The 27,977-nt window shown below is 57.2% G+C and overlaps 2 protein-coding genes across 5 annotated transcripts; both read left to right on the plus strand.

Moving 5' to 3' along the window:
* The first annotated feature begins 1,218 nt into the window (after nt 1–1,218).
* On the plus strand, nt 1,219–5,040 carry LOC121354199 (Golgi apparatus membrane protein TVP23 homolog B-like). 4 transcript variants are annotated; one of them, XM_041468632.1, is made up of 7 exons: nt 1,219–1,659; nt 2,380–2,462; nt 2,630–2,774; nt 3,207–3,296; nt 3,841–3,972; nt 4,054–4,182; nt 4,883–5,040. In XM_041468632.1, the coding sequence occupies exons 1-7, from the start codon at nt 1,657–1,659 to the stop codon at nt 4,913–4,915; spliced, it is 615 nt and encodes a 204-aa protein (XP_041324566.1). In that variant the 5' UTR covers nt 1,219–1,656; the 3' UTR covers nt 4,916–5,040. The 4 variants fall into 4 exon arrangements, with proteins under 4 accessions (XP_041324566.1, XP_041324567.1, XP_041324563.1 ...); XM_041468633.1 differs by lacking the exon at nt 1,219–1,659 and adding an exon at nt 1,972–2,223; XM_041468629.1 differs by lacking the exon at nt 1,219–1,659 and adding an exon at nt 2,248–2,280.
* A 9,184-nt stretch (nt 5,041–14,224) lies between these two features.
* Nucleotides 14,225–26,990, plus strand: LOC121354203 (chromatin-remodeling ATPase INO80-like). Its single transcript, XM_041468638.1, has 2 exons — nt 14,225–14,336; nt 26,537–26,990. The coding sequence occupies exons 1-2, from the start codon at nt 14,225–14,227 to the stop codon at nt 26,896–26,898; spliced, it is 474 nt and encodes a 157-aa protein (XP_041324572.1). The 3' UTR covers nt 26,899–26,990.
* The last annotated feature ends 987 nt before the right edge of the window (nt 26,991–27,977 follow it).

Raw genomic sequence — 27,977 nt, forward strand, 5'->3', positions numbered from 1 at the left:
CTGGTGTCCAGCTGAGTCTGCCATGTGGCTTTAGGTATAAAATACAGATGCATTCATTTATGTACATTTAAGTATGTTTGGTATATTTAAGGATACTCCCTGTGGTTTGAAGTGTAAAACACTGCCCCACTGTAAGTGTTCCTAAGAAATACTGTTGGTATATTCAGCTATTTGTCAAGGCAGTGAATGGACCAAGCCCTCTCCTGGATTTAACTCCCTAAACCTGCTGTCATTACCAACATGGCACTGTCTGACACCAACACAGCCCAGGATGGGCTCAACCCTGTGAGAATAATAATAAAAACTTCCTATCAGAGCTTCTGTGGATTGATCAGGGTGTGGAAGCTGGAGATGTGTGGACTGAAAGCCAACAGATCAGTAGCACAAAGTCTGCTTGGAGGCCAGTAGCTGGGGGTTGATCCTGGGTCTGATTTTGTTTAACATCATCATTAATTAATGCCCCAGACCATGGGCAGGGTGCCCTGAGGTGCCACCGACCCCAGGGAGGTGCTGCCATCCAGAGGGACCTGGCCAGGCTGGACGGAGCTGAGGGAACCCTGGGGAGGTTCAGCAGGGGAAGCTCCAGCGCTGCCCTGGGGAAGAACTGCCCCAGGACCTGTGGAAAGCAGCTTAGACTTCATTTCTACGAAATGCAAAATAGGGTAAGGGGCTCAATTTCCCCATTTCTGTGGATCAGTGCCTACTTGTACTTGATTGTGGAAGGTTTCCTGTCCATGGCAGGGGGATGGAACTGGATGGTCTTCAAGGTTTCTTCCAACCCCAACCACCCTGTCATTTTGTGGTTTCCTCTAATGCTGAGAACTTAACAGGACAAAAACCTTTCTAGTATTTGAAAAAACCTATTTATCTAGCTTTCAGTGTCTGGGCTGGTGTACCAAAAATCTGTTGTATCAGAGGTTTGAGAGAGGCCAGTTCTGCCCATGGTCATGCCAAGGGGCCTTCAGCAGCTGTTCTGGTCTGAAATTACAGTCTCTGAAACTGTCCTCACAGTGGGGCTGCGATTAGTGTTGGTTTGTTTAATTCAATGCCATCTTCGACTCGCAAACGCTGGGATGAAGCCAGCGCAAAATAACCGCGGGAGGCTGGCAGCTGGCCCGGGGCCGAGCCGGGGCACGGGGGCCAGCCGGGCAGGACGGAGCGATGGCAGCTCCGCCGCACGATGGCAGCTTCGCCCAAGGAACGAGGATAAACCCACCCTGCTGCGGCCAAGGAACCGCGCCTCAGCCCGCGGGGAAACGCCTCCATAAAGGCTGGAGGGAAAACATCAGGGAAGGGCTGGTTCCTTTTCGGCCACGACGAAGTGAGGAGGATCACAGGGCTGCGTTCAGCTTGGAGTCCGTAAATCAGCCCCGCCCTGCAGCTGTGGGTGCTCCGGTGCTAGCAGCCCGGATCCCCCGGGACCCTCAGGCGGTGCCGGTCCCTCGGGGTCCCTCCGGGTCCCCCGCTCCCCTCAGGGTCCCCCCGGGTCCCTCAGCGCCGTTGGCGGCAGCGCCACCCGCCCCAGCCACGTCTCGCGCCCGGCTCCCGCTAGCGCGCACGCGCAGGGGGCGGAGCGGCCGAGCGGGGTCACGGAACGCAACGCGATTGGTCCGCGGCCGTGACGTATGCGGCGAGGCGGAAGTGGCGGCTCCGACCATGGTACGGGACCGGGACCTGGGACATAGGACCGGGGTCTAAATTCGGACTGGGACCAGGGGCTTGGGCACGGATCACAGGACCGGGATCTCGGGGCCGGAGCAGGGGCCTGGGCACGGCTGATAGGATCGGGGCCGGGACCGGAGCGGGACCCGCTTCCCGCAGGCCCCGGGCGGGCTGCGGGCCCGGAGGCGCTCTGTGCCGGGACAGGCCCTGCACAGCCGTGCCCGCGGTGCGTGACACGGACGGAGCTGCTGGCACCCGAGCTCGGGGTCACTTCGCACCGCTGCTTCCAGCTCCGACCATGGTAGAGCTTCTCTCCCAGCAGAGCTTCTCTCCCGGCAGTTCTCCCTCCTGGCCGCGGTGCCGGGCACTGACTGTCCTGCAAGGCTCAGGAACAAAAGCTCTGCCCCAGCTGGAGTTAGCGGGCAGGGAGAACACGTGTGGCAGGCTGTGTGCCCCGGCCAGGCGCTCCTTGCACCCCTGGGAGCAGCGGGTTCGTGATCAGCGGGGGGCTCAGCTGCAGCTCACCAATCCGAGCCTGATGATCATCTCTGAGATCACACTGTAGGCTTGTGTGTGGTTAAATCTTCACGTTCTTCCCAAATGCATTCTGATCCTGAGGTGCCTCTGTGGTTTTCTGGGTGATGAGCACTGTCCCCGGCTGATGTTGACAGGGGTTTTATTTTTCTCCTGTAACCCTTTGCCTCTGCTCCACTGCAGGACAGCAGTGATGACATTGAAGATGTGTCTCTCTTTGATGCAGATGATGATGTATCCAGGAGATCCAAAAAGTCAAAAATAAGGTTGGTGGTGACAGAGGGAGTTTCTGGAATGTCTCCTCTTTGTGTCAGCTCCCAGGCAGTTATTTCCCACATTTCCTGGACTTTGGATCCATGTTACGATGCTGACCCTTACCCTTGGCAGTGTCACTTGTCTGCAGGAGCTGTGACTGTCCTGTCCTTCATTCCAGGCACCCAGTGGCATCATTTTTCCACTTATTCTTCCGAGTCAGTGCCATTGTTGTTTACCTGCTCTGTGAGCTCTTAACCAGCAGCTTCATTGCCTGCATGGTGACCATCATCCTCCTCCTGTCCTGTGACTTCTGGGCTGTAAAGGTGAGTTCCCCTTGTGCCTTTTGTTGTCTTTGCCTTGCTTGTAAAAATAACTGACAGTGATGCTCATGTCTGAAAAAAGTCATTTATTTGTGCCTCTCCCACAAAATGATACCCCAAAAACACCCTCAGGTACTGGGGTGGATTGCAGAGAGTTGTGAAATAAACTCTGACACCTCTGTGCACTTGGCTCCTTTTGAAAGTCCAGTGCAGAGCGTTGATTAGACTCCCTTGTGAGGCAGCACAGGCTTTGTCACCAGCTCAGAAGCACCACAAACCTGCCCCTTGTGCTGGCTCTCTGTGGCTTGCTGTGGCTCTCGTTCTCCCACGTGTGAGGCAGATGGGCACCCTGGAAAGCAGCAGCCCAGGCCCTGAGCTGTGCCAGGAGGTTTCTTTGGCAGAAGAGCAGAGCTCAGGGGTTCTCCTCTCTTTCAGAACGTCACAGGGCGGCTCATGGTTGGCCTTCGCTGGTGGAACCAGGTGGATGATGATGGCAGGAGTCACTGGGTGTTTGAGGCCAGGAAGGTGATGTTGTTCTAACCTTGTCTGCGTTATGAACCCCCTGGTACTGGGAGCTGCTGCTGCTGAGGGGAGATTGCTGGCAGCCACAGATCTGGGACCTTGTTTTGTGCAGGCTGCTGGATGAGCTTTTTGGTTGTTGAGTTATTAAAAAGTTCTCATGATGTATTGATCTGGCTTAATGTAGGTAATGCAAGTCTGTGGTTTTTGGAGGGAGGAAATGACTCCTTTGGCTGTTTATAAGCTTTGTAACTGAACCATGCAGGAATTGTCATTTTTCCCAAATTACCCTTCTAGCCCCAAGCATTCCAAGAGGTTTTGACGCTGGTGCTTCCAGTGATTCTGAGAGAAAAACTGAGAAGATTCCCTTAAGTGGAAACACTTCCTGTTGCAGAGATGTCTTGTGTGATGCAGAAATTAGTCTTGGAAGCACCCAGTGCTGTTGTGTGGAGGGAAATCCCAGGGAGTGTGGGGATTCTGCCCTGGTTTTAAGGACATGGGATCTGTAGGATGGAGCAGCCTGCTCACTGCCATTTCCTTTCTGTTTCAGGTGTCAGCACAAGGGGGTAAAACCTCATCTGAAGCAGAGTCCCGAATTTTCTGGCTGGGCCTGATCACCTGCCCTATGATCTGGGTGATCTTTGCCTTCAGTGCTCTCTTCTCTTTCAAAGTGAAGTGGTTGGTGAGTGCCCCCTGAGCCCCACTGGCTCTGCCCTGTGGGAGCCAGGAGCTGCCAGCTGCTGATGCTTTTTCCCTGTCACAGGCCGTGGTGGTGATGGGGGTGGTGCTGCAGGGAGCCAACCTCTATGGCTACGTCAGGTGTAAAGTTGGCAGCAGGAAGAACCTGACCAGCATGGCAACCAGCTACCTGGGGAAGCAGTTCCTGCGGCAGGTGAGGCCTCCAGGGCTCTGGGATCCCTGGGGAAAACAAGAGGGGGTGGTTGGTGTTCTGAGCTGTGCAGTGGGACCCTTCCCTCGCTGCTGCTTGGGAGCCTGAGCCCCGTTAATTAAGGCTCAGAGCACTGCTAATTGCTGCCACCCAGCCCCACGTGCAGTGCTGTGGTATTGGCTGGTGCCGTGGGGAAATGCCATGGGAATTTCTGGAATATGGCTGGTGTGCTGGGAGTCACAGCTGGCTGAAAGGGCTGCCACTGCCCTTTGTGTTCTCTCCCACCTCCACCCAGCTCTCCCAGCAGCTCCTGTTCTTCCCCAGCTCTGGGTTTCCCCCTTCCAGGAAAGGGAACAAGTGTTCCAGCAGGAACAACCACCCCATTCCACCCCAGTGCTGCTGGACTGCCTTCTCTGGCCGCATTGGTGACTCTGGCAGAGGTGTTCTGGCTGCCACAGGTTCACAGATATTTGCTGTAATTACTGCCATTAGTGTGATCAGAAGCTCAAACACTGATGACCTTTCTTGGCACTCTGCGCTGGGCCCATCCTGTTCTTGGTGTGCTCCTGAATTCTTGTACCCTGGAGGGGTTACCCAGATGCCCAGGCCAGTCTCAGGCTCTGGCAGAAATGAATGTTGTGCCCCCAAATCCCAGCAGTGGCTCACAGAGTTCTCCTGGCCTCTTTGATCTTGCCTCCTGCAGACCGTGGCTACAGAGGACCAAGCAGCATCCTGAGTGTGGGGGGAGCCTCCAGCCAGGCTGCATTCCCAGCAGTGACCACAGAGAAGTTGCTCTGAGCAATTTGGGAGCTGCACACAAGGTGTGAATCAAAAGAAGTAAATAAATTGTGCAAGACTTGAGGTTTACACTCCTGGCAACTTATATTCCATTTTCCACTAGCAGTTTGTGTTTAAGTCTTCTCTTTAGTTTGATTAACAATAATTAATTTGCTTAAACTTTAAATTAAAAGATCACCTGAGTGGGTTTCATAGAGGTTTAGAACTACTGGATGAGTTAAAAAATAATTGCTGGAGATTCTTCAGAAAAGCCATGTACAATCTGAGCCTTGGGAACTCTCCTGCTCCTTCAGCACTTGGTGCCTGGGTGCTTTCAGTTTGGGCAGGTTTGGCTCTTGGAGGTTGTTGCTGCTCCTGCTACAGTTTAAGGAGTGAGTTTTTGGCCCTGCATCCCTCACTGTGATTGGAATGGCTCTGAGTGGCTGCAGTGAGGGGCATCTGAAGGAAGTGGAGCTGCTGGGAAGACCCCTGAAGGCCCAAGGCAGCTGCAGAAGGGGACCTGTGAGCAGCCCTGGTTTCTGAAGCACTCACAGACCTGGAGAACATCCTAAAGCCCTGGATCTGTGGGAATCCCTGCAGGCCTGGGCCTGTCTGGAGAGAGTGGAAGAGCAGAAGCAGTTTCCAGGGAAGGCTGCACCCCGTTCCAGGCAGGGGCTGTGAGAGCAGCCCTTGTCTGCCTGGCCTGTCACACTGAGGTGACAGGGGGCCAGGGGGTGTCCTGGAGGGGACAGCAGGCGGTGGGGATGTGAGTTCCCTGGCACAGGGCTGGCACTGGCAGGGTGTCACCCTCCTGCAGACCAGCTCTGTGCTGTCCCTGAGCTCCCCAAGGAGACTGAGCTGGGGACAGCCCTGTGTGGGGTGGCAGTGGTGTGCTCTGAGCTCATCCCTGCAGAGAGGCCAGCTCCTCTCTGGGGCTGTGTCCCTGGAGCTTGTGCTTCCACAGCAGCAGCTGAACGTTCTGGGTCAGGAATTGTGAGTGAAGAGTTCACATGGTGGTTTCTTTTTGACTGCTGGGTGCTGTGAATTGTGGAGTTGCATTACCCTGGTTCCTCTCCCTGTGCTCTGCAGTGCTGGCAGCTGTACATTTGTTTAACTCTGGATTGATACCTTCCTTTTGTAAATACGTATTTATAAAATCTTGAAATTAAAATGCTGCTTTGTTTAACCAGCCCAGACATCCCTTCTGTGGTTCATGGCTCAGCTTCATTTCTGCCCCGTGTCCTTGTCAGGCACCTTTAGCAGGAGTTTGTTGTCCATTTAAACTGTTCTGTCAGCCAGGGCTCTGCAGCTTTCCCTGGGCAAACTCTGCCCCAGCTGCTGGAGCTGTCACCACACAGAGCTGAAGCTGTTGTCTCCCCAAGGCTCATCTCCTTTGGAGGGCACTCAGAGGTGCCCCTTGCTCAGTCCCACACCAGAGGAACTTCAGTCCCCATTTACATCCCAGGGAACAGTCGTTTCTAGGGAATCAGTGTGAAGGGAGGCCAAATTCAGTCAAACCCCCAAGTAAAGACCCTTCAGCAGCCAATGGGACGTGCAGGTCCTGCAGGGAGGAGTGGGAATCCCTCCTGCTCCAGCCCAGCCAGCCCCAGTTCGCTGCTGGCCGAGGGGCTGGCACAGCTCCAGCCACGAGCTGCTGCTCTAAAATGTGTTAAAAGGTTTGGACTCAATGTTTATTCACCTGCTGCCAAAGCTCCCCCCAGACTCCTGGAAAACAGGGCTTTTCTGGAAGTTCAGTTTATTTAACCAAGGACAGAGGCATTTCTTAGTAGGTGCCTTTAAATAGAGCCTTCTTTGGGTTATTTTTAGCTCTTGGCAAACATTCAGGCTTTTGGCTTCTGAGAAACTGGCAGTTTATTGCATTCCTGTCGTGGATCAGAACCAAATTTCTTATCTGTGCTGCAGTTGGGTGTGAGGCTGGTTTGATTCTCACTCGATGTGTGCTGGGGTTTCCTGGGGAGCAGGAAGTGGGAGGTGCCTCGGAGCAGAGAAATTCTCTGAATGTGCTTTTTTCCACGAGCCCCGGGACTCCGCACGGAGCCAGCTTCGTGAGCATCACTGGGTCATGCTGGCCCCACCCCAGAGCTGGGTGGGGCTGAGCTTGGAGGTTTAGAGAGCAGAAACACTCCAGGAGCAATAATAATAATAAAATTTTTTTTAAAAATCAGTAATAGTACTTTTTGCTCTGAAATAGTGAGATCTGTCTGGGATGGTGCAAGCACAGCTGGGAGTTTGGCTTGGGATTATTCTCATCTCACAGGCACAGCCCTGCTTGGGGTCCTGGTTGGGCCAGGAAGGGAGCAGCTGGGCTAGCACAGGCCCTGGGGCACTCTGGCTGTCTGGGGAGCTCACACCGAGCATGATAGTAGTTGTCACCGGGTGAAAAGTGGAATTTTGGCGATTTTTACCACAGGGGTCTAGAAGGCAAGATGGAGGGATGTGGGCATTGTCCCATGCTTCTTCCTTCTTCCTCATAGCCTCCATCTTCTTGGTGATGGTGGCACATTTAGGTTGGCCTAAAGTAGAAGTAGACAGTGTAACAAACATAGATGATAGGTATTGGAAAATAACTGTAAATAAAGTACACATCGTTTTTAGTATAAAGAGATAGCACCGCCTCAAGTGTGCCCTTGACAGACCTGCAGAGCAGACCTCTGCGGCTCGGAGAGAAAATATTTTGGATACTAGATAATAAACAACCTTGTAAACACGAGCCGAAGAATCCCGACTCTTTCTTCGACCACCGGGCTGGGAGAAAAGGACTCTCGGGTCATCCCGAAAGCAGGAAACCCGAGACAGCAGCAGCAGCAGCAAACATCTGGAGCCGCACAGCTGGGCTGCCCGTCCCGGGCTCGGCCCCCAGCCCTCTCCTCCCCAGGCCCGCACGGCAGCAGAGGGAGCCCTCACGCTGTTCTTTACAGAACAATTAAATAAATAATCATTTCAAAACCGCGCGGAGAACGAGCCCAGGTCGGGCTAGTTGGAAGCGAGTCCCGGGATCGCTCCCGCGCCCTGAGCAGCGCCAGAGCCGCCTGCGGGCGGGCACTGCCGTGGGCACGGTGCCACCCCCGCTGCCAGCCGGCCTCGCAGAGAGAGGGGTGACACACAGGGGCACGGCCAGCAGCGCTGGGGCCGGGCAGGGCCACAGCGGGATGTGAGGGATACAACGGGAACATGATTCACCGCTCGGCTTACAGGGGTGGGAGCAGCCCTGCAGCTGGAAAAAGGCAGCAAAAAGTGAATTTGCTGCCAGCTCTGTGTGTGTGGGACCGGCTGCCTGGGCTGGCTGCTCAAACAGCCCTCGGGCCCGCCCCGATTTGGGGGAATAAGCTGTGATTTAATAAATGCTTCCTAGGAAAGGATTCGGCCCAGGGCCTCAGGTGGAAAGGTCCATTAAAAATCAGTCCAAATGGCCAAAGGAGGATTTTCCATCTGCACCCAAGTCTGCAAGCAAATACAGGCATTTGTAGGAAGAGCTGTCATCCTGCAATGATTTCTGAAAAAAAGGAGAAAGTACAGGCAGGGAATGACAAATGGGAGTGGGTGGGAATGGGCTGATCCATGGGCTGATTTGGGATGGATTACATGGATTTTTGACCTTCAGTGCCTGCTTAACTTAGTCTCAACACCGTCCAAGGTGTGGAAGCAGCGGGAGCCCTGCAATTCCCTCAGGGAATAACTCCCAGCTCTGCCCCCTGAGCATCCTCCTCTGGTGGAGCATCCACAGCCCCAGATGTGAACCCACAGCTCAGGTCTCTCCTGCTCTAAATATGTACCAGGAGGAAATTCCAGCCCTGGCCCCTCTTGGCAGAGCTCTCGGCTCTGCTCTCGTGGTTTGAGCCGCAGGACCTCTGACTTCCAGCTGCAAAAATCTTGTAGTTACACAAGAGGAAGCAGCCCAGCTCATGTGCACGGGAATTATCCCGTGTCCTGAAGCTCTGCCGGGCCTGGAAGCCATCTGTGTGACCCTTCCCGGGGTCGGGGGGGAGACATTCCGTCTTTCCTGTGTCATTCTGAATAAAAAGCCAAAATCTGGCTGCTGCTCGCAGCCCTGGCAGGCGCTGGGCCCGTGTGTGGGACACTCTGAGCTGTTTTCCTTAAATGTGATTTAGCAACGCCCAAGCTTGTCCAGCCGGGAGCCGCCGGATCCCGGGGATGTGTCAGGGCCTTCAAGGAAAGGGAATTAAAAATGAGCCCGGCTCAAGGGCTGGAACCTTGGAAGTCTGCAGGACACAGCAGCTGCGAGGGGAATGGTGACGATCTCGCTGTCTGGAGGGAATTGGAAGCATGGACGTGGATTCGAGCTGTGGGAGCATTGCCTGGACGCTGAGAGATGTGGAATTTATTGCAATTTATTGCCATTCCTGACCTGTATTTGCTGGTAGCTGAACAGTGTCACTCACCGACAACCAGAGAAGGTTCCAATTAACTGATTTCACTTTTAGTAGTTTGTTCAAACCAACCCCATACAGGTGAAATCCAATCCACCCCATTTTAAGCCCGTGGAGCAGCCCTCAGCACACCCCCACATCCAAGGAATCAGTGTCCCAGTAGCTCTCAGCAGGTGGATTCGGTGTGTCCAGCTCCAGGTGTGACAAACAAACCCCAAAAAGCATGTTTCTGTCAGAACAGAATAGAAATTACTTTTCATATTTCAATACTGGAGTTGGAGTTCAGTGTCTCCTCACTGCCCCTCTCCTTCCCACCAACACAAACGTGTGCCAGGGCTGTGCAGATAAACCATAAATAAACTGATCCCAGGAGAGGCTCTGTGCCTGCTCCTGGGGTGTGATCTCTGGGGGAACACCTGGCAGCCCACATCCAAGGAATCAGTGTCCCAGTAGCTCTCAGCAGGTGGATTCGGTGTGTCCAGCTCCAGGTGTGACAAACAAACCCCAAAAAGCATGTTTCTGTCAGAACAGAATAGAAATTACTTTTCATATTTCAATACTGGAGTTGGAGTTCAGTGTCTCCTCACTGCCCCTCTCCTTCCCACCAACACAAACGTGTGCCAGGGCTGTGCAGATAAACCATAAATAAACTGATCCCAGGAGAGGCTCTGTGCCTGCTCCTGGGGTGTGATCTCTGGGGGAACACCTGGCAGGCTGTGCAGATAAACCATAAATAAACTGATCCCAGGAGAGGCTCTGTGCCTGCTCCTGGGGTGTGATCTCTGGGGGAACACCTGGCAGGCTGTGCAGATAAACCATAAATAAACTGATCCCAGGAGAGGCTCTGTGCCTGCTCCTGGGGTGGGATCTCTGGGGGAACGCCTGGCAGGCTGTGCAGCTCCACCACAGGGAGGGTCACTGTGGGTTCTCTGTGTGGGACCAAGGCCCAAGACATGGAGCAGGAGCTTTTCATGCTGATACTGCCCAGGAGTGGGGTGGAAGGCCAGGCTCTGTCCTCAGGCAGGGTGGGACACGAGGCCAATGTGACCATGGGTGACAAAGCTCCCTGCCCCTGCCAGAGGGTGCCAGGGCCTTGTCTGAGCCTCCCAAACCTTCTCCCAACCCTTCCTTTAGAGCTGGCCCTGCTGCGATGGGCTGGGGAGAGCCAAACTGTGCTTGGCTCCCCCAGAACAGGTCCAAGCTGTGAACGGGGCCAGGGGCTGGCACAGGAATGCAGGGATGAATTCCTGCAGGGAATTCAGGAGGGACAGCAGCCTGAGGAGGAGGGGAGGCAGTGGCCCTGGCTGGTTCCTGAGCTCCACGCTCCCTGACAGGAAAAGCAGTGCCTGCCTTGCCTGCCCTGGCAGGGCTGAGGCTGTTTTGCTGTGCCGGGAGAGGCTGGAGCTGTCCGAGCCCTCGCTGGGACAGCTCCCACCGCTCCCTCCCACCATGCAGAACGCCAGGGTGACTCAGATTTCCCGGAGATGCTGTTATCTCCTCCTGCCCTCTGCCTGTCCCCAGTGTGTTGGGCTTTCCTGTGCATCCCACAGGCTCCGGGAGCCGGGACAGCCCAGGGAGGGCTGGGGTCGGGGCAGGTCTGTGCCCCCAGCTCAGTTCTCCTGCACGGAAAGGCCATGTGGAGCTGGGCATGGCTGAGCAATCCCACCCTGGGAACCCCCCCAAAGCTCAGCCCAGCGCTGAGGGTCTCTTAACCACACAGAGGAGAAGGAATGTGTGTCATGCTGGACGGAAAGGGATTTTTTGGGTCTCTGGTGAGACCTCTTGGATGTGATCCCGGGGAAGGAATGACTCGGAGGTGGCTCCTCGGGCATTTCCCTGTGTATCCCTCACAGAACGAGCACCTCTGGCTGTAAACAATAAATCCTGGAAATTGTTCCACTCTCCCTGCACATCCCAAAGGCATCTGGAAAGGAGCCCAGCCCTGGGGAGGAAGACAGGCAGGCCATGCTGAGTGTCCCGCTCTGCAGGGACAGGGGTTTGGTGGAAGTGACACAGAGTTTGGCCCAGCCCAACCGGATTCGTGTCACACCAGGAGTGGCCTTGACTCCCTGTCCTGCCAGAGCCCAGCCTGGAGCTGGGCTGCCTTAGGTTGTCCTCATGCTGCTTTTTCCAGAGCAGGGCTCTTCCAAGGGCAGGGGGGCACCCAGAGGAAGGAATTATTAATTTCCAGGAACATCTGAACCAGTGGGAGCTCCTGGAATCCTCCTCAGTGCTGGATGTGTTTCCATTGGGGCTGGGGAGCCGTTGGAGCCAGGGCTGTTTCCATGAGTGCAGGGCATTCATCCCCTGGGAAGCCTCTTCCCCGAGTTCCCTTACAGCAGGACAAGCACAGGACCTGTGCGCCAGCCTGTCACAAGAGTAACCACAAACCAAAAACCCTTCTTTTGCTTGTTCTGAACCTGCATCCCCTGCTCTCCTTAGCACTTGGGGGGCTCTTTGGGACTTCGGGAGCTGCTCCCTTCAGCCCCTGCTGCTCTCATCCCTCTGGGACCGGCCAGCAGCATCCCGAGCAGGAAACCTGCAGTTTTCCAGGGGGAACAGCCTCATGCTCAGCTTTGATCCCTTCTCCTCCCCTCTGGCCTTGTCCCTGAGCTGGGGGAGCTGGGTGCCCCCTGCAGCTCCAGCACAGGGCGGGGACACGCTGGGGCCGGGACAGGAGCGAGCTCAGCTGGAGCTGCTGGCCCGGCAGGATCCCTGGGAGTGGCCAAAGCTGCTTTAGTGACGGTGCTCTGTGCAGACTGTCACCGCGCAGGGGCTCAGCTGCCTCAGCCCCCCGGAAAGAGGGACGGAGGTGACAGGCCATGCCAGGAGCTGCCAGGGATGGGGATGGAGATGGTGACAGCTCGTGTGACCCCCAGCTCTGCCCACCCGTGCGACGGCTGCCCTGTGCACAGATCAGCCCCGCTCCCGGGGTGGTTTGGGTGGAGTTACTCGGCTCGCTTGCATGTGTTGGTTTCTCCTGCTGCCTTTTTGGGAGCATCCTCCCTTGTTGTCCCATCTCGGCCCATTCCAGCTCCCGCCCTCTGCCCCTCCGTCCCCTTCTGCTCTCTGACTGCACCGCTCAGGATTGCGATGATGAAAATCCGCCCCTAAATACGATAAAGATGTGCTGTGCCTCCTCCGTGTGCGGCTCCGCCTGCCCTCCTCTGGGGACACGGCGGGGTCACAGGCTGTCCCCGCCGGGTGAGCGCTTTGGGCACTGCCCGCTTTGGGCACTGCCAGCGCTGGCCCCGGGCTCGGAGCGGCGCGGGCAGTGCCTGGGTGGTCCAGCTGTCCCTCCCTGCCCCAGGCATCCCCCGAGGCTCTCGTGGCACAAAGGCTCCATTACACACTTCCCAAGCTCGCTGTTAGCTGCCAGAGACGTTACTCAATGCAGACACCGCCAGCGGCCAAATCCCGTCCGAGCGCAGCCGGGCAGGAATTACACCCGGGGCCCGCGGGGAGCCCTCGCCACCTGCTGCAGGTGAAATTCAGCTCCTGCCACGAGGGCTCCGTGTTTCAGTGGGAAAACCTCTGCCCTGTGCCTGCAGGGGACGGCACAGACGGGGGCTGCAGGGAGAGCTGCTCCCCTCCTGTCCCCTCGTGTGCCCCACACGGGCACCGGGAGGGCAAGGACGGGACCCCGGGCAGAGCACACTGAGCCCTGCACTGCAGCGCGGCAGAGGATCAGGCACAGGATGAAATCCCCGGAATCCCCTATTGACCGGGCTCCTCCTGCCGTTTGTCCTAAGGAGCAAACTGGAAGCTCTGCGAGGGATCACAAGTTCCCCAAGGCTTTGTGCAGAAAGCCTCCATGAGGTCACCCCCTTCCTGCTCTTGCAAAACCCTTCCCCCTGTGAATCCTCTGTGCAGGGCAGAATCTACCCTGAATCCAGCTCTGGCTCCAGCAGGTCCTGGGGCTGGGCTGGAGGATTTTAAAATACGTGGAGATGAAAGCAGAATCTTCAGAAGGGTCTGTGAGGTGACGCACAAGCAGCACTGACCCAGGGCAGTGCCCCGTGGCTGTGCCAGTGCTGCTCTGCACCCTGTGCAGGGACACCACGCCTGCCCCGGGTACGGGCTCAGAGCCAGGCTAACAGCAGCACCTGAGCTGTTCTCTCATGGCTAAGAACAGCTTTTATAGGACCCAGGACACGGTACCCGCACTGCCGCCCTGGGGATTCCTCCAGGATTTGTGCCAGCTGCCCAGGAAATGGCACATCCTGGTGGAGAGGTAACCAGGGGACAGAGACACTTAGAGAGACAGATGAGGCTGGACAAGGGCTGTGCACAGGACAACAGGAACAGCAGGAGACAGCCAGACTGATTTTAGGCTGGTTTCCTAAGGAAACGAACCCGGGAGCACCGAGTGCCCTGGGAGCCCCCAAAGCACCGGGCTGACCCAGCTGGAACCCAGCAGAGGAGACCAAAACCTTAAAACCCCTTTTAGGGTGTGCGGGGATGGCTGGGTCGGGCCCAGCTGGTGGCACTGATTGAGGGGGTGGCTCTGGGGGATAAAAGCAGCTGGGCTGGCTGTCCCCTCCCCCTTGAGCGGGGCTGGGGGGCTTTGTGCTGTCACGGGCACCTGGCAGTGGCTGCGTTCCTGGGCGTCTCCCGGGCCCTTGGTTCCAGCAGCCCTGCCCCGTGCTCGGCTGCGGATCCAGGTACCGCGGGGGCAGCGGGGCTGGGGAGGCTGGCACCCGGAGAGGGGAGCGGGAGCCGAGCCCGGGCAGCAGCAGCGACAGAGGGCGAGGGAAGGGAGCCCCAAGGAGGGTCTGCACCCCGGCCTGTGGCCTCTGCCCAGCTCCCAGCTGTCCCCGTGTCTCGTTTTGTACCCCACTGTAGATTCGGTGAGACACATGGCGAGTTTTTTAAAGACGATCCTGGAGCCATCCGAGGAGGATGCGTTTGACCACCTGACGTGGATGGAAAAGCCTTCTGTCATCAGCATCTCTGGGGGCCTGAGCTCAGGTGAGGGCGGCGATGGGCACGGGAGATGGGCAGGGTTACAGCAGAGCATCCCCCAGCCTGGGCATTTCCCTCTCGCTGCTTTCTGCTAAACTTTGGGACGTTTTTACTGACAATGCTAAATCTCCCCCGGGCTGAAACTCAGCTCCTGGCTGCAGGTGGAGATGCTTTGTGCCGTGCCAGGGTGAAGGGCCAGTTTTTCTCCTTGGTTCTGCTGCCCTGCGTGCCTCCAGCACCGCGGGAAGCTCTCGGGCCCTCGGGATTCGGGCAGCTCCCAGGGGAGTCAGGATTTACTCTTCGGTGAATGTGGGACGCACTCCCCGAAATATCGGGAGACACTCGATTTTGTTTCAGGCAGCGCACCGCAAAAGTAATCCTCACTTTCTAAGTTCCCGTGGCAGTTCGCTGCCCCAGGTATAACTTTCCCCTCCCTGACTGCCGATAATTGTATTTAATTAGTGGCTAATTGCAGCCATTAGCGCCTCGTTTGTCTCGGCTGCTCGGGCAGGGAGTTTGTGTTCGCACCAGGTGACACCGAGATGGTTTCCTGGGTATTTGCGCGTGGTTCGCAGAGCGAACATTGAATTTTGCGTGTGGAAAATCCTCCGCAGAGGCATCGGAGCCGGACTGCGGGTGTGCGATCCTTCGCTCCTGTGGGAAGCGAGTCTGCGGCACAGCGAAGTGATAACGGAGTCTGTCATTTAATTCTGGGTAGTTTGAATTTCCCGGCACGTGGGTGTGCCTTGGCGTGGCTCTGGCCACCCAGGGCCAGGTGGAGGAGCCCTTCCACCAAGCTGCGGGGTGCAGCCCTGCCCCAGGCACCCCAAAGGGTGCCACTGGCTCCCCGTGGAGCCCCCAGCCCATCCATGCCCGGTGGAGGGTCGTGTCCCCTGCGTGCTCAGAGGGCTCTGGGTGCCCCTGCCGGGCTGTACCTGTGGGGGCTGAGCTGTTTCCAGCCCTGTCTCATGGCCGGGATCCCTCCGCTCTTCTGTCACCTCAGGTGTCCCAGGGGACAAGAGGTGTGTGTTCCTCAGGGAGCTGCTCTGTGCCCCCTCCCAGGTTTGCCTTGGGCAGCAGTGCTGGAGAGACAGAGGGCCCTGCTGTGTGCAGACAGACAGACACCAGCATGCTGTGTGCACCTGGAGCCCTGCCAGGGGAACATGGAAAGCAGATGTTGGACTGGGACCTGCTGGAGAGGCCGCGGGCCCTCGCTTCCTCCCGTGCCTCTGTGTCAGGGCTGGAGCCGGGAGCTCTGCGGGGCTCGGTGCAGGCCTGAGGGGAATGGGAACGTCTGCTCTGGTGGGCTCGGTGCAGGCCCGAGGGGAATGGCAATGTCTGCTCTGGTGGGCTTGGTGCAGCCCTGAGGGGAATGGCAATGTCTGCTGTGCTGGGCTCGGTGCAGGCCTGGCTGAAGGGAATGTCTGCTCTCTGCTCTCCTGGGCTCGGTGCAGCCCTGACCGAGGGCAATGTCTGCTCCCTGCTCTCGTAGTGTCCACAGAGTGCAGGAACAGCCAGGAGCCCCGTCACACGGGGGCTGAGGCACCATCAGGAGTTGAGGTGCTCCCACTGCTGTTCTGTGTTCCTGGAGCTGCTCTGGGTTCCCCCGGGTGGCCGCTGCAGGCAGCTGGGTGTGGGTCCCCCCCAGGCCAGCACTGGGGATCTGAGCCCTTCCCCACGGGCTTGGGCCAGAGCCTCACATCCCTTTGAACTTCCCAAAGAAATATCCCGATGGGTGAGATCCCAGCTGGACTCCACGAACCTCCCTGACTTCCACAGCCGAGGAATGGAAATTCTCTCCCTTCTCCTTTGTCCTTTGCTGTGTCACCTTGTGCTTGCTCACCAGGTGCGGGGGCTGAGCAGCAGGGGATGTATCTGCACCATGGAAAAGGATCCTAATTCAAGGCTCTGCAGACATTCCCATTCCTGCCAGCCCTGGCTCCTGCAGTTCGGATGTGGCAAGGAGCAGTTCCTGCTGCACAGGAGGTGTCTGGGGGAGCTGGAAGTCTTTTTGCAGCTTGAGATTTCTCTGCTTTCAACAGAAAAAAAAAAAAAAAAAAAAAGAGAACATGCAGGAATTTTATTCTGTCTCGCCCACAGGCTCTGCTTGCGAATTTCCAAGGGAGTTTGATGGTTCAGGGTTGAAGAGAGCAGACAAAGGTTGCTACAGGGAGGAGGGATCCATTTTGCTGAGCAGAAAAACTTCAGTGGAGTGATTTTGCTCTTGGAGTGAGGAGCAGCACTATTGGGAAATCCATGCTGGAGAGGATGTTCTGAGGGACTTGTGCCTTTCCTGCTCCAGGCCATGTGTGCAGCTGGAGCGGCCCCAGCCCTGGCTGACTTTCAGGGCAGATTAGGGAAACTAATTGGATCCAAATGCCCTGATGTGGCTCCTCTGGCTGTGGAGTATTTGAGACCCAAGGGGTGATTTGAGGTGTTAAATGGCTCTTGTGTGGGGCTGAGTCCCACAGGTGAGGGCCTGGATGTGCCTGATGGCTCGGGCAGGACTTTTCTGTGGAAAAGAAAACCAGCACTGGAGGGAATTAACCTTTTGCTGAGGAAACTCTGGCCAAGGGCGTGTCACTGTTGGCAAGAAAAATCTCTGGATGCTCTTGGACATAGTGGTCTGTGCTTTCATTTGAGGGTGCCTCTGTTTTTGGGATTCAGGCACTTTATGGAGTGTTAATCCGAGACATCCCTTTCCTACAGCTCAGGGAAGGGACAGGGTGGGGAGAGGGCTCGGTTTGACTGTTCTTGGCCTTTGCCTTCCTTGCCCCCTGGGAAGATCGTTCTGATTTCCACTTCCAAGTCCCATGCAATGGAGAGGAGAGCTGAGCTGAGCCGTTCTCCAGGCAGGGATTCCCTGCGAGGTTTCCTTGAGCACAGCCCAGGAAGGACAGTGCTGTGAGTGACTGTCCTGGGGAGGACCCTCCTGTTTCCGGGACACCTGTGCTCCCCGTGCCCAGGCTCCTTTGGTGTTGGTGTCTCCGGGAAATCCCATCCAAAGTTCCATGCAGGAATGTGTGAGGGATGCAGGAAAGAGCAAGCAAAGCTCTTGGGGACGCTTGTAGAGAAGCACAGTGTGGGTGTCACTGTAGGTGGCTGATCTGAGGGTTTCCATGTGCCACCTGTGTCCTGCTGGCCCCTCTGTCCCCCAGCAGCTCCTGGTGGCCTGTGGTGTGTCCAGGGCTGAGCCCTGCTGCTGCAGCAGCCTGTGCACAGCGTCTCCTCTGGTCAGGAGGGTGAGCAGCTCCTCCAGAAATCACCACAAAGCTCCTCGTGTCGGTCTGGGTGTGCTGCAGGACCCTGGGAATGCTGCTTTCCCTTCTGGTGAGCTGTGGTGTGAAAATGGGGAGTTTCCTGTGCTGAGTGAGGCTGGGGGCTGACAGAGAGCTGCCGCTGATGGCAGATACAGAAAGGGTCACGAGTGGTGACACAAGTGGTGATACAGGGCTCTGAGTGTTCCCTTGATGACAGAGCTGTTCACAGCTTCTGTTGGTTGTCAGAAGTGCCTTCCCAGCTCGGGATCCCGGGCGAGGCTGGGTCACGGAGGAGCTGCTCAGCCCAAAGCCCAGCTGCCTCGGGAGAGGGCTCCTGCTGGCTCTGGGACATTCCCCATGCAAGCCAGGGCTGTCCTCCCCTCTCCGAGATAAATGGGTCTGGGTCTGTGACACCCACCAGGGACAGGGAGTAGGAAAGTGATGTCACCCAGACCTCAGATCATTCAGGTCATTCAGGGAGGCTCCCAAAAACACACAGCCCCCACCAGAACTCGGCAACCACAACTCCTCGAGGGAATTTCTTCCCTGGATGTGTAAATTTTATTTTTATCCTCATGTGCAGCTGCTTTGGCAGAAGCTCTGGAGACCCCGGGGCTGGGAGGATCTGGGCAGGGGGAAAACACAACAGAAAGGAGGGACTGGTGCAGCTGAAGCACTCCAGAAGGTCATTTAATGAAACAAATGTGACAGCCCCGGGGATAATCCATGTGCAGGCCAGGCTCGTGTGCTCCGGCCCTGCCCGGGTTATATTTGGTGGTGGGTCTGGGCAGGGTTTCCTTTCCTGCCCTCGTGTTTGCTGTGCAGGAATGAGGGACTGGGGAGCCCCTCCTGGCTTTCCTGGGGACGGGCAGGGGGAGGCTCCCTCCAAGGAAGGGGGATTGTGCAGAGATGGATCTGGTTGGACACTGAATGTTCCTGTCTCACATTTCTGGCGTGGCAGGGAGGTGTCGCAGCCCTGCAGCATCTTCCTGCTAAAAACAGCTGCTGTCCCTGCCCTGCTCGTGGTGTCCAGGACAGTTTGTGTCCAGAGGCCCCTCCCGGGAATGTGGGGTGGGGCAGGGCTGCGTGCTGGGCTGCCATGGCACGCACCCCCAGGGGCTCGGGGTGACATGACCTTGTCCGTCCTCTCCTGCTCCGTGAACAGCCTGCCCAGGCTGGGGTGGCATCCCCATCCCTCGGGGTTTAGCAGCTGTGGATGTGACACTTGGGGACAGGGTGCAGGGGTGGCCTTGGCAGTGCTGAGGGAATGGCTGGACTCGGTGATCTTGGAGGGCTTTTCCGGCTTAATTCCATGAATCTTTGATTTCAAAGAGCCGGTTTGCTCAGGCAGGGCTGGGGTTTGAAACGCTGAGTGCAGCAAAGCCAAACGCCTGGAGCAGGGAGGGAGTTCTGTGCTGGAGCGATGCTGCTGGCCCGGAGCTCGGGAGATGTTTGGGCAGTGACATCTGCCGGGGGCTCAGCCCAGCGGGGGCCAGCCTGGGAACATGTGAGACTGGGATGAGCAGGAGCAGCCCAGCCCTGCGCCTGGAATGTCCTGCCTGGAGCACGGTGTCACTTGTCCTGTCACTTCTCCTCTCAGCCCACGTGCTGATGGGGCTGGCTGGGAATGTTTCCCTGTGCTAAGGGGAATTTCATGGCAAATGAAAACAAACAGTACGAGTTTTCCATTTGGAGGGATTGTTTTCACTGAAAAGTGAGATTTTCTGTTCTCTTGCCTGAACACGTTTTTGATGCAAAGTGGATGTTTTCCAGTTTTTCATCCTGTCAAAAAGTCAACAGCTCTCAGAAGCAGATTTATTCCAGCAAAATCCTTTCAGGCTGGAACTTTTTCTTCCCAACTCCTTTTCGGCCAGCTCAACTCATTTTAGCTGTTGGGGTTGGATGTCTCCTCATCTGAGTGCCTTCACACAGAAATCCTTTTCCCATATTAGAGAGCAGGATTTTAGTGAAAGCAGGAAAAGCCATAAAGCAGAAGTGTCTCCATTTTATTCTTAAAAACCTGCTGGGCACTGCCCAGGCTCCCCAGGGAATGGGCACGGCCCTGAGGCTGAGCTCCAGGAACCTTTGCACACCCAGGGTGGGATTGTTGGGGGTCTGGCAGGGCCAGGGGCTGCACTTGGGGATCCTGGGGGTCCCTCCAGCTTGGGCCATTCGTGGCTGTGGTTTCCAGCAGAGCCCCTGCCCTGGGTGGGCGAGGCTGCTCCCGGCGCCCTGGGGCACCCGCGCGGGTGCTCAGTCCCAGCCGGGCTGGGACCGACTGCTCTCCAGGAGGCTTCCATCAGATGGAGCTGTGGATGTGCTCTGGGCTTCCCTGTCCGCCCTCCGAGTCCCACGGTTACCGGGGAGAACGTTCCCGTGCTGCCCGCGGTGCCGGGGAGTGCGGGGACACGCTCCACGCTCCGGGGTCACCCGGCGGGACAGTGGGGCTCTGTGTCCGTGTCAGCAGCCTTTGCACCGGAGCTGGCCTGAAACGCCCTCCCTGTCCCCGGGGAGCGGAGCCGGGCTCCAGAGGGAAGGGACGGCGCTGTTTGTCCCCCTGGTGCTGAGTGCTGAGGAGGGGAAACCTCTGCACACAGCTGCAGCCCTGGCGTTAGTGGGACCTGCGTCCTACAAACTGCTCCAGGAAGGAATCCTGCCCTGCGGAATGGGGAGCCACTGGCACTTTCCTGCCCCGCAGGGCTCGGGCCAGCCCAGAAACAACAGCTTTGAGGGCAGAGCTGTGGTGTGGAACTTGCCCAAGTGAAGCAGGCAGGTGTCCCCAGCGCTGCTGGAGCAGCGGCACATCCTGGTCCTTGCTGGGACAGGGATGTGCACGGACAGGGAGCTGGGCAGGCCCAGGAGCTGCCGAGGCTGGGCTTGGTGTCACCCCTGGAGACAGCTGGGGACAGCTCTTGGGGGATGAGCAGTCCCAGGCACTCTGGTGCATCCGCGGGCTCAGCTGCAGACTGGAGCTCAGCGGGGCTGGGCTGGGAGCTGCTGTCCCTTTCCTAAGGGCTCCTTTCCCTTGGGTTCAGCACGGGATCCCTGCAGCTCCTCCAGCTGCGGGAGCTGCTGGGAGCCCTGAGGCACCCCCAGTCTCTGCCCCTGAGCATGCTGGCAGCACTGAGGGCTTTGGGGGACAGGATTTTGGGGGGGCTGTGGCAGCAGCAGGGTGGGAGGCAGATGTGGAGCCACTTCTGAGCATCTTGCCCTTTGCGTCCTGCTTCATCTGCATTGGAGTTCAGGGCACTGTGTCTCCCAGGGGAAAAAATGCCCAGAAATTCCACAGCCCCTTCAATATGGTTTCTGTTTTACAGCGAGACAAAAAGGGGCCCTTTGTGTGAGGGCTGAAAGGAACAGCCCAGTCCCACAGCCTCCCCAAAAGCTTAATGTCAACTATTTGCCTCCTTGTGCTTTCACATAAACAAGCACTTTCTCCTGAGTTTCTGTGCTCTGGTGGCTCCCCCAGCTCGGTGCTCCCTGTTTGGTGGCTCCTGTAGGACAGACACATCTCTGCTGCCCATCTCCCAGCCAGGGAGGAGTACAGGGAAGGTGACTAAAGGTGGGCTTGGGGAGAAGGCAGCAGAGAGCAGAGTTTAATTCAAGACTCTGCTGTTTGTCTGTCAGCAGGGATGAGCTCTTGCTTACAGATCTGAGCTGGCTGAGGCAGCAGCAGCCTGGTGATTGCCCCCTGTTCACACCAGCCTGGCCAGCAGCTCTTTCTGCCCCAGCTGGGGCATCCCTGTCCTGCCATGGGCTCAGAGGTTCCCCTGCCTTGAGTGCCTGTCCGAGGAGCTGCCCCTGCCCTTTGGGGGTGTTTGTGGGGTCACTGGAGCACCTGGGGTGTAGCACCAAGGATCTCTGTCCTGAGCCCACCTTCCCTTTGTGTGTGTGTGTTGTCTTCCCCTTGATGAAAAGAACAAAGCAGAAGTGCAGACAGGGCTGATGTGTCTGCAGAGAGCAGAGCCGGGCTGAGAGGCAGCAGCACTGCTGTGGGCACTGCTCAGGGCCCCCAGCCTGGCTGCTGTCTGTCCCCAGGAGCGTGGCAGTGTCCCAGCAGTGGCACAGTGTCCCAGGAGCCCTGGGGATGCTCTGCTGCATCTCTGCTGCTGGGGGGTCCCTCACGCTTGCTCCTCCTCTTCCCCCAGCACTTTCCAGCCCTGGGCTGGTTTTGGGGGGTGGTCCCAGAATCTGAACGTGGCTCCTGGGCTTGGTGAGGGCAGTGGTTGCTCTGGAGAGGGGTGAGGGGGATGAGATCCACAGGGATGCATTCCCACCTCAGCACCTGCTGGGAAGTGTTTGGGAGTGTGGTGCCCCCTGGCCTGGGGTGGCATTGTGGCTAATCAGCCACCTCAGTTTGCCCCTGGCCCAGTGCCCAGCAGATCCAAAGCCCCTGAAGGCACTGGATGGGCACTTGTCCACTCCACCTGATGATGGATCAAGCCTGTCCTGGAACAAACAGGAATAAAATACTTGTTGAGCTATTTGTTCCTTCTGTTGGCTTTTCACTGTAGCCCTAGCACCTAGACAAGGTTTTTCACCTTGCCTGGAATCTGTCACGGGATCCTGACTTCCCAAATCTGCCGTGCTGCCTCTTCTGTTGCTCTGTTCCCGCTCCTCCCCTTTCAGAGGCTGTGCTCCTCTCTTTCCATCTTCATCACCCAGTCCACACACACAGGGAGGAGCTTGGCTTGGAGCTGCTCGTGGACAGCTTCAAACAGTGGAATCAGATGAATGAATAAAGGGGATTTTTGTTGCTCTTATCCTTTCATCAGCTTGATTTGGTTCCAAGCAGTTGATTTTGCAATTGCTGTTCCATCTTTGTGCTTAGGGTCAAATTAAGATCCTGCTGGAGATGGGAGCAAAGTGCTGTGGAGTTGTACGGGACAAGGAAGGGCTGAATTCTGCTTCTGGTAGAGGAGCACTTGGTTCTGCTCGTTTTGCTTGTGCTGAGCCTGAGGCTCCCCCTGCCAGGCAGGCTAAGCAGGTCAAATGCAGCATTAGGATGTTCCTAGAAGTGCCTGCGAGCCTTTTTGGCCCCCAGCTTTGGGGCAGGAGGGACATGAGCTGCTGCTGCTGCTTCCCAGGCTGCTCCAGGGGTTTTCTGTGCTTCTGCTTGCTTGTAGGAGGAGGAGATGTTTCAGTATCAATGAAAACCCTGGGTCAGTGGAGGTTGTAGCATCATTAATGCTGGAAAAGGCCTTTAAGGCTGACTCCAGCCATGGATCTCATAGTGCCATGGATCTCACAGTGCCACCTTCGCCCCAGGGCCCCGTTCTGAGTGCTGTGGTCTGCACCAGGCAGGACCCTGTCCCTCGGTCTGGAGGGGCTGCAGGGACCCTGTTCCTCGGCCTGGAGGGTCTGCAGGGACCCTGACCCTCGGCCTGGAGGGGCTGCAGGGACCCCTGAGTGCCCAGGCTCCTCCTGCCTCCCCTGGCCACGGGAGCCACGAGTGGAATCTCCTGGCCCAGTGCTGGGTCTGTCAGCTCCTGCAGGCCAGGCCACCCAGCCAGGAATGTGGGAAGCTGAGGGGGCCCTGGGCCTGACAGCAGGGACTGCCTTAAAAACAAATGAAAGAACAGAGGGAGAAATATTTCTAATGATTGTGAACTTTAGGAACAGAAAATAAAAGCTTATTCTTTCGCAGGGGTCCCTCTGCAGCCTGTAATTTCATTTCCCCCATTTGCTTTTACTGCTTGCTCTGGGTCCTGTCAGAGCCCCCTGATTTACAGGCGACAGCTTTGGCTGTTTGTCAGGGGAGGCTCTCTAAATATAAGAGTGTGAAACCTGTCCTGCTGCCAGCAGCTCTGAGAACTGAACTCATGAGCTGCAGCATGAGGCAGAGGGCTGGGTGGCTCCAGTGGCTCCCAGAAAAGCCACTGTCCCTCCTTCCTCTGGGGAGAGATTTCCCTTGCACTGCCCAGAGCCCCTGGGCCTGCAGCTGGGTGGTGGGAGCAGGGCAGGCAGGGGCTCTCTGCTCTCTGCAGCCCTGCTCAGCTCTCAGCTGGCCCTGCTGGGCTCAGCACCACGAGGCACAGCTTTACTGAGCCGGGGTTTAGCCCGGGGCTTGGTCTCAGGTTTTGTTTTATTCTCATCATGAAAAGGCAAAGCAAATGAGCCAAATGAAGCCTCACACAATGGCAGTGATGCAGGACAGCCTGCTGATGAAGTGAATTGGTAATTATGTCTGGAAACTGGGGGAAGCCTGAGCAGATCTCAGCGTGTGCTTTAAGCTCTGGCTGATAAGGAGAAGCTCTGTTCCCAGTGTGATGATACTTCTGTGTGTCTGTCTGTCCCTGTCTTCGGTGGTGCCTTTTTTGGATGGTGTTAAGAAAATGTGGACCTCTGCCTGTCAATGTCTTGGAGCTCAGAAGAATTAATTTGGATTTAAAGTGGGCCACGTGTGTCCCCACTCTCCCAGAAGCCATAATTCCATCATGAACTATAAAATTCTGGGTTTGCCCATTTTCAGCATCACAAAAGGCTCCTTGTTTGAGCAAGGGGTCTTTACACCCTGCTCTGCAAAGGGTGCTCCTGTGGATCCCAACACCCTGGGCCTGATTTACAGCCTGGCTGGGCTGAGCCTGGGCTGCTGCTGCCAGAGCAGGGGGAGCAGCCCTGGGAGCCCTGGCTCTGCTCTGAGCACAGCTGGATGCAGGGGGCAGCTTGTGCTGCACAAAGGAGGCTTTTTGCTTCAGTTTTTGGGCTGGGGCACAGAATCTCAGACTGGTTTGGGTTGGAAGGGACCAAAGCTCACCTTGTCCCACCTCTGCCATGGCAGGGCCACCCTCCATGGCTCCAAGCCCCAGTGTGTCCAGCCTGGCCTGGAGAAAGGGGCACCACGGTGACCAAACGTGCTTGCAGGGGCTGGGGTGCCTCCAGGGCTGCTCTGTGCTGCTGGGGCAGGCTCTGGGGCACATCCTCTCCCTGTGTTCTGCTGCCAGCCCAGGGTGGGAGCTCGCACAGCCCTGTAGGACCCTGGCTGCAGCTCTTTTTTTATACCCTCCGAGTCCTGCAGAGGGAATCTGCTGCATGGTGTCCTCCAGAGCCTCTGGGGCAGCTCCTGACCGGGCATGAGAGCCAGCAAATGGGGTTTCTGGAATGTCTGTGCAGTGGAGGCCTGGCTCATCTCAGGTGTCACGGCCTGGAGGGAACTCCCCAGTCCCACCAGAGCCCCCCGTGCCTCAGCCAGAGCCCGAGGTGGGCTGGGCTGGGCCAGGAGCGTGTGGGAGCGTTTCCCACTGGAGCAGGTCCTGGTCCCTGGCGTGGGCAGCTCCAGGAGAGCCTGGGCAGGGCAGCAGCCATCCTGTGCCTGCAGCAGGAGGGGAGCCAGCTCTGCCTGGCCAGCCCTTCCCAGGTGCCGGGGCACTGCTGGGACAGCTCTCGCTGGCAGGTGCTGCGGGGAGAGCAGCTCGTGCTCAGAGCATTCCCAGGGGTGTCCTGGAGCCCTTTCTCCCTGGCCTCTGGAATCACTTCAGGCCAGTAGCCAAGCACAGGCTGTAAATAACAAAGTGTGGCTGATGAGCCCAGCTCCTTCTGCCGTGGGATGTTGTGAGCTCTGGGCTTTCCCTTGGCATCCTCTCTCCAGTGCTTTGCATTCCCATCCTCAGCTCCCAGGGCACTCCTGTTACGCTCGTGGTGTGAAGGATTTGCTTCTGTGGGGCCTCCCCAGGATGTAATGCAGGGAGAGCTGCTGGAGCAGGCTCTGCAGGCAGGGAGTGTTTGTGTGTCCTCTCCCTGTGGCTTCTTTAGCATTTCTGCTTTGGGAAGGGTCAGAGAGAAGGTCAGAGGAGAAATATCTGGGATTTGCATCAGCCTCTGTCTCAGCTCTCCAGCTGGGAAATTTGGGAGATCTCATGGCCTTGTCTGGGGTTCTTTGCACCCAAGCACCCACAGCCACACAGGAAAATTCAGCTGGTGGTATCCAAACTTTCTTCTGACACCAAAATTCCCAGACCAATCAAAAATCCAGCCTGGGGATGTTCTCCATCACATCGCTTTTTTACCATTTAGGAAAGAGTACAGCCCCCTTACTGCTGTGTGAGATGATGCTGTGGCAATTGGGCACTGCAGCTGAGCCCGAGGCCCTCTAGGAACACCGGGAATATCCCGGGAGTGGCAGTATTCATCCAGGACTAAATAGCAGAGCAGCCATTCCTGCTGCATGCACGTGTCCTGCTGTCCTGGACGTGTGAGCCCAGCTAGCCTCTTCTCCCCTGGAGCTGGGGACGTTGCCGTGCTGCAGGGAAGGTGACAGTTCCAAGGAACACCGCGGTGGGAGGTGTGGGCTGGCCCCACATCCCAGAGCCATGCCCCCTGTCCCTCCCTGCCCACCCCTCAGTGTGCCCGCTCCTTGCCTCTCCCTTGGTGGCTGGGTGGGGGACGGAGCTGGATCTGTGCTCTGCAGAGCGTGGGGTGGCTTTGCCTGGTGGGGATGGCAGCAGCCGCTCTCAGCTCCTTTCTGCACAGTGCAGGGTGGCTTTGCCTGGTGGGGATGGCAGCAGCCGCTCTCAGCTCCCTTCAGCGTGTCCTGCCCGCCTTGGGCTCTGTCCTCTGAGGTGAGCCAAGTCCCTTGGGCAGCGCTCAGCCACAGAAATAAAGGCTCAAGGGCTGGCAGTGATGGCTAGCAGCCATGCCTTCCATGGATCATTTGGGTCTCGATGCAGAGTAGCCACAGGCTGGTCCCCATGGGGTCCCTGGTGCCACCAAAGGCCTCCTTTGTGACCCTGCCGGGGGGCAGCGCCTGGCTGTGCTCTCACGCCGTGTTTCTGGTTGCAGAGGATGAGCTCTCACGCTGTGTTTTTGGTTGCAGAGGATGAGCTCTCATGCCATGTTTTTGGTTGCAGAGGATGAGCTCTCACACTGTTTTTGGTTGCAGACGATGAGCTCTCACGCCGTGTTTTTGGTTGCAGAGGATGAGCTCTCATGGCGTGTTTTTGGTTGCAGAGGATGAGCTGCCCTCGCCCAACGTGGGGCTGCCCAGCGCGCTGATCCCCCGGCAGCCGCCCGGGCCCGCGTACGTGACCCACACGGGCCCGCTGGTGCGGCGGCTGCGGCAGCAGGACGGGCTGGGCGCGGCCGCCCCCGACCCGCTACCGACACCAGAACCGGCTCTGCACCCGCTCCACAGCGAGCCCAGGCCCCGCTCGGAGCTCAGCACCTCTCCCACCCCGGAGCATCCCCCGGGAGCTCCCGAGGACGCGCAGACCTCGGCACTGCCGGGCGTTTGCCACATGGTGATCTTTGCGAGGAAACCCCCCTCGAGCACGCTGCCCCCGAGCAGCCCCTGCTCCAGCCACGGGGAGTGACCCGGCTGCCGCCAAGGCGAAGGAGAAGAATGTTTTATTGCACTAAATGACAGATTTGTACAGAGGAAGATGCTCCGAGTGCTCTCCAGACTCCATTAAACTTCCCCTACAAGCAGCGTTTAACTCTTGGAGTCTTTTCCTAAAAGGCGTGTTGGGATGGAAGCAGAAGGGGGTGGAAATGCATCCTGGTCTTTGCTTGCAGGTCTGGAGCAAGCCACAACTCTGTGTTTGAAATAAAATATTTAACTTGTGATGGTGGGAAAAAATTGACCCTTTTTTTTGCTGTCAAAATTAAATTTGCTTGAGGAAGCAGTTTGTCCTGGAAAACTCTGCTCGAGTTATAAACAACTTCTCTGATAATCCTGAGTATTTTCTGCTGCGTCCAGTGTGTGGTTCCTGCTGTGCAGCTCCTGGGATTTTGGCTGCTGTGGGACTGGTGCCACTTGGCTGCTGAGTGCTTTGGGAAAGGGTGTTTGGCTTCTGCAAGGAAAGAATGTGAAGAATGAGAAAATGTGGCAAAAAAAAAAAAAAAAGAGAAACTACCACATTCTGGGCTGGATAAATAAATTTGTTCCCGGCCCTATTTTGAGCCTGGTTCCTCTCACCCTGCCTGCAGCACGTCACGAGCCCCGTGCTCAGAGCCACAGAACTGGGAACAAATAAAAAGTAAATAAATCAGTAAATAAACACATAGAGCTCCCTTTCCAGCTCTTCCCTGGGGCTTTGTTTGGGGGATCCTGGGAAGGGACACGGCCAAGTGCTGCCTCCCTGCTGCGGGTGGGGCAGAGCCAGCTGAGCCCGGGGGCTGTGCTCTCCTGGCTGTGACGGGGTCACTGTCCCCTGCACCCCTGGGCCAGAGCCCTGGGCTGGGGCTGAGGCACCCCCTGAACCTCAGGGCTGATGGGATGGAGCCCCTGGCCGAGGCTCCGGGGTTTGCTGCTCCATCCCACGTTCCCAGGGGAGCGGGAAGCCCCTATTTCCCCATTTCCCTATTTCCCCAATTTCCCCATTTCCCCCCAGGGCTGCTGCCAGCCCACCCTGCCCGTGCAGAGGCTGCTGGAGCAGCAGGGAGTTGTTTG

This window comes from Pyrgilauda ruficollis, unplaced genomic scaffold (genome assembly GCF_017590135.1).
Source record: "Pyrgilauda ruficollis isolate IOZ18807 unplaced genomic scaffold, ASM1759013v1 scaffold222, whole genome shotgun sequence".
Taxonomy (NCBI): domain Eukaryota; kingdom Metazoa; phylum Chordata; class Aves; order Passeriformes; family Passeridae; genus Pyrgilauda; species Pyrgilauda ruficollis.

Coding starts and splice junctions, on each gene's coding strand:
- LOC121354199 (XM_041468629.1), top strand. Junction 2,463..2,629: donor TCCAAAAAGTCAAAAATAAG/GTTGGTGGTGAC, acceptor CCTTCATTCCAG/GCACCCAGTGGCATCATTTT. Junction 2,775..3,206: donor GTGACTTCTGGGCTGTAAAG/GTGAGTTCCCCT, acceptor CCTCTCTTTCAG/AACGTCACAGGGCGGCTCAT.
- LOC121354203 (XM_041468638.1), top strand. CDS start 14,225: ATGGCGAGTTTTTTAAAGACGATCCTGGAGCCATCCGAGGAGGATGCG. Junction 14,337..26,536: donor CTCTGGGGGCCTGAGCTCAG/GTGAGGGCGGCG, acceptor TTTTGGTTGCAG/AGGATGAGCTGCCCTCGCCC.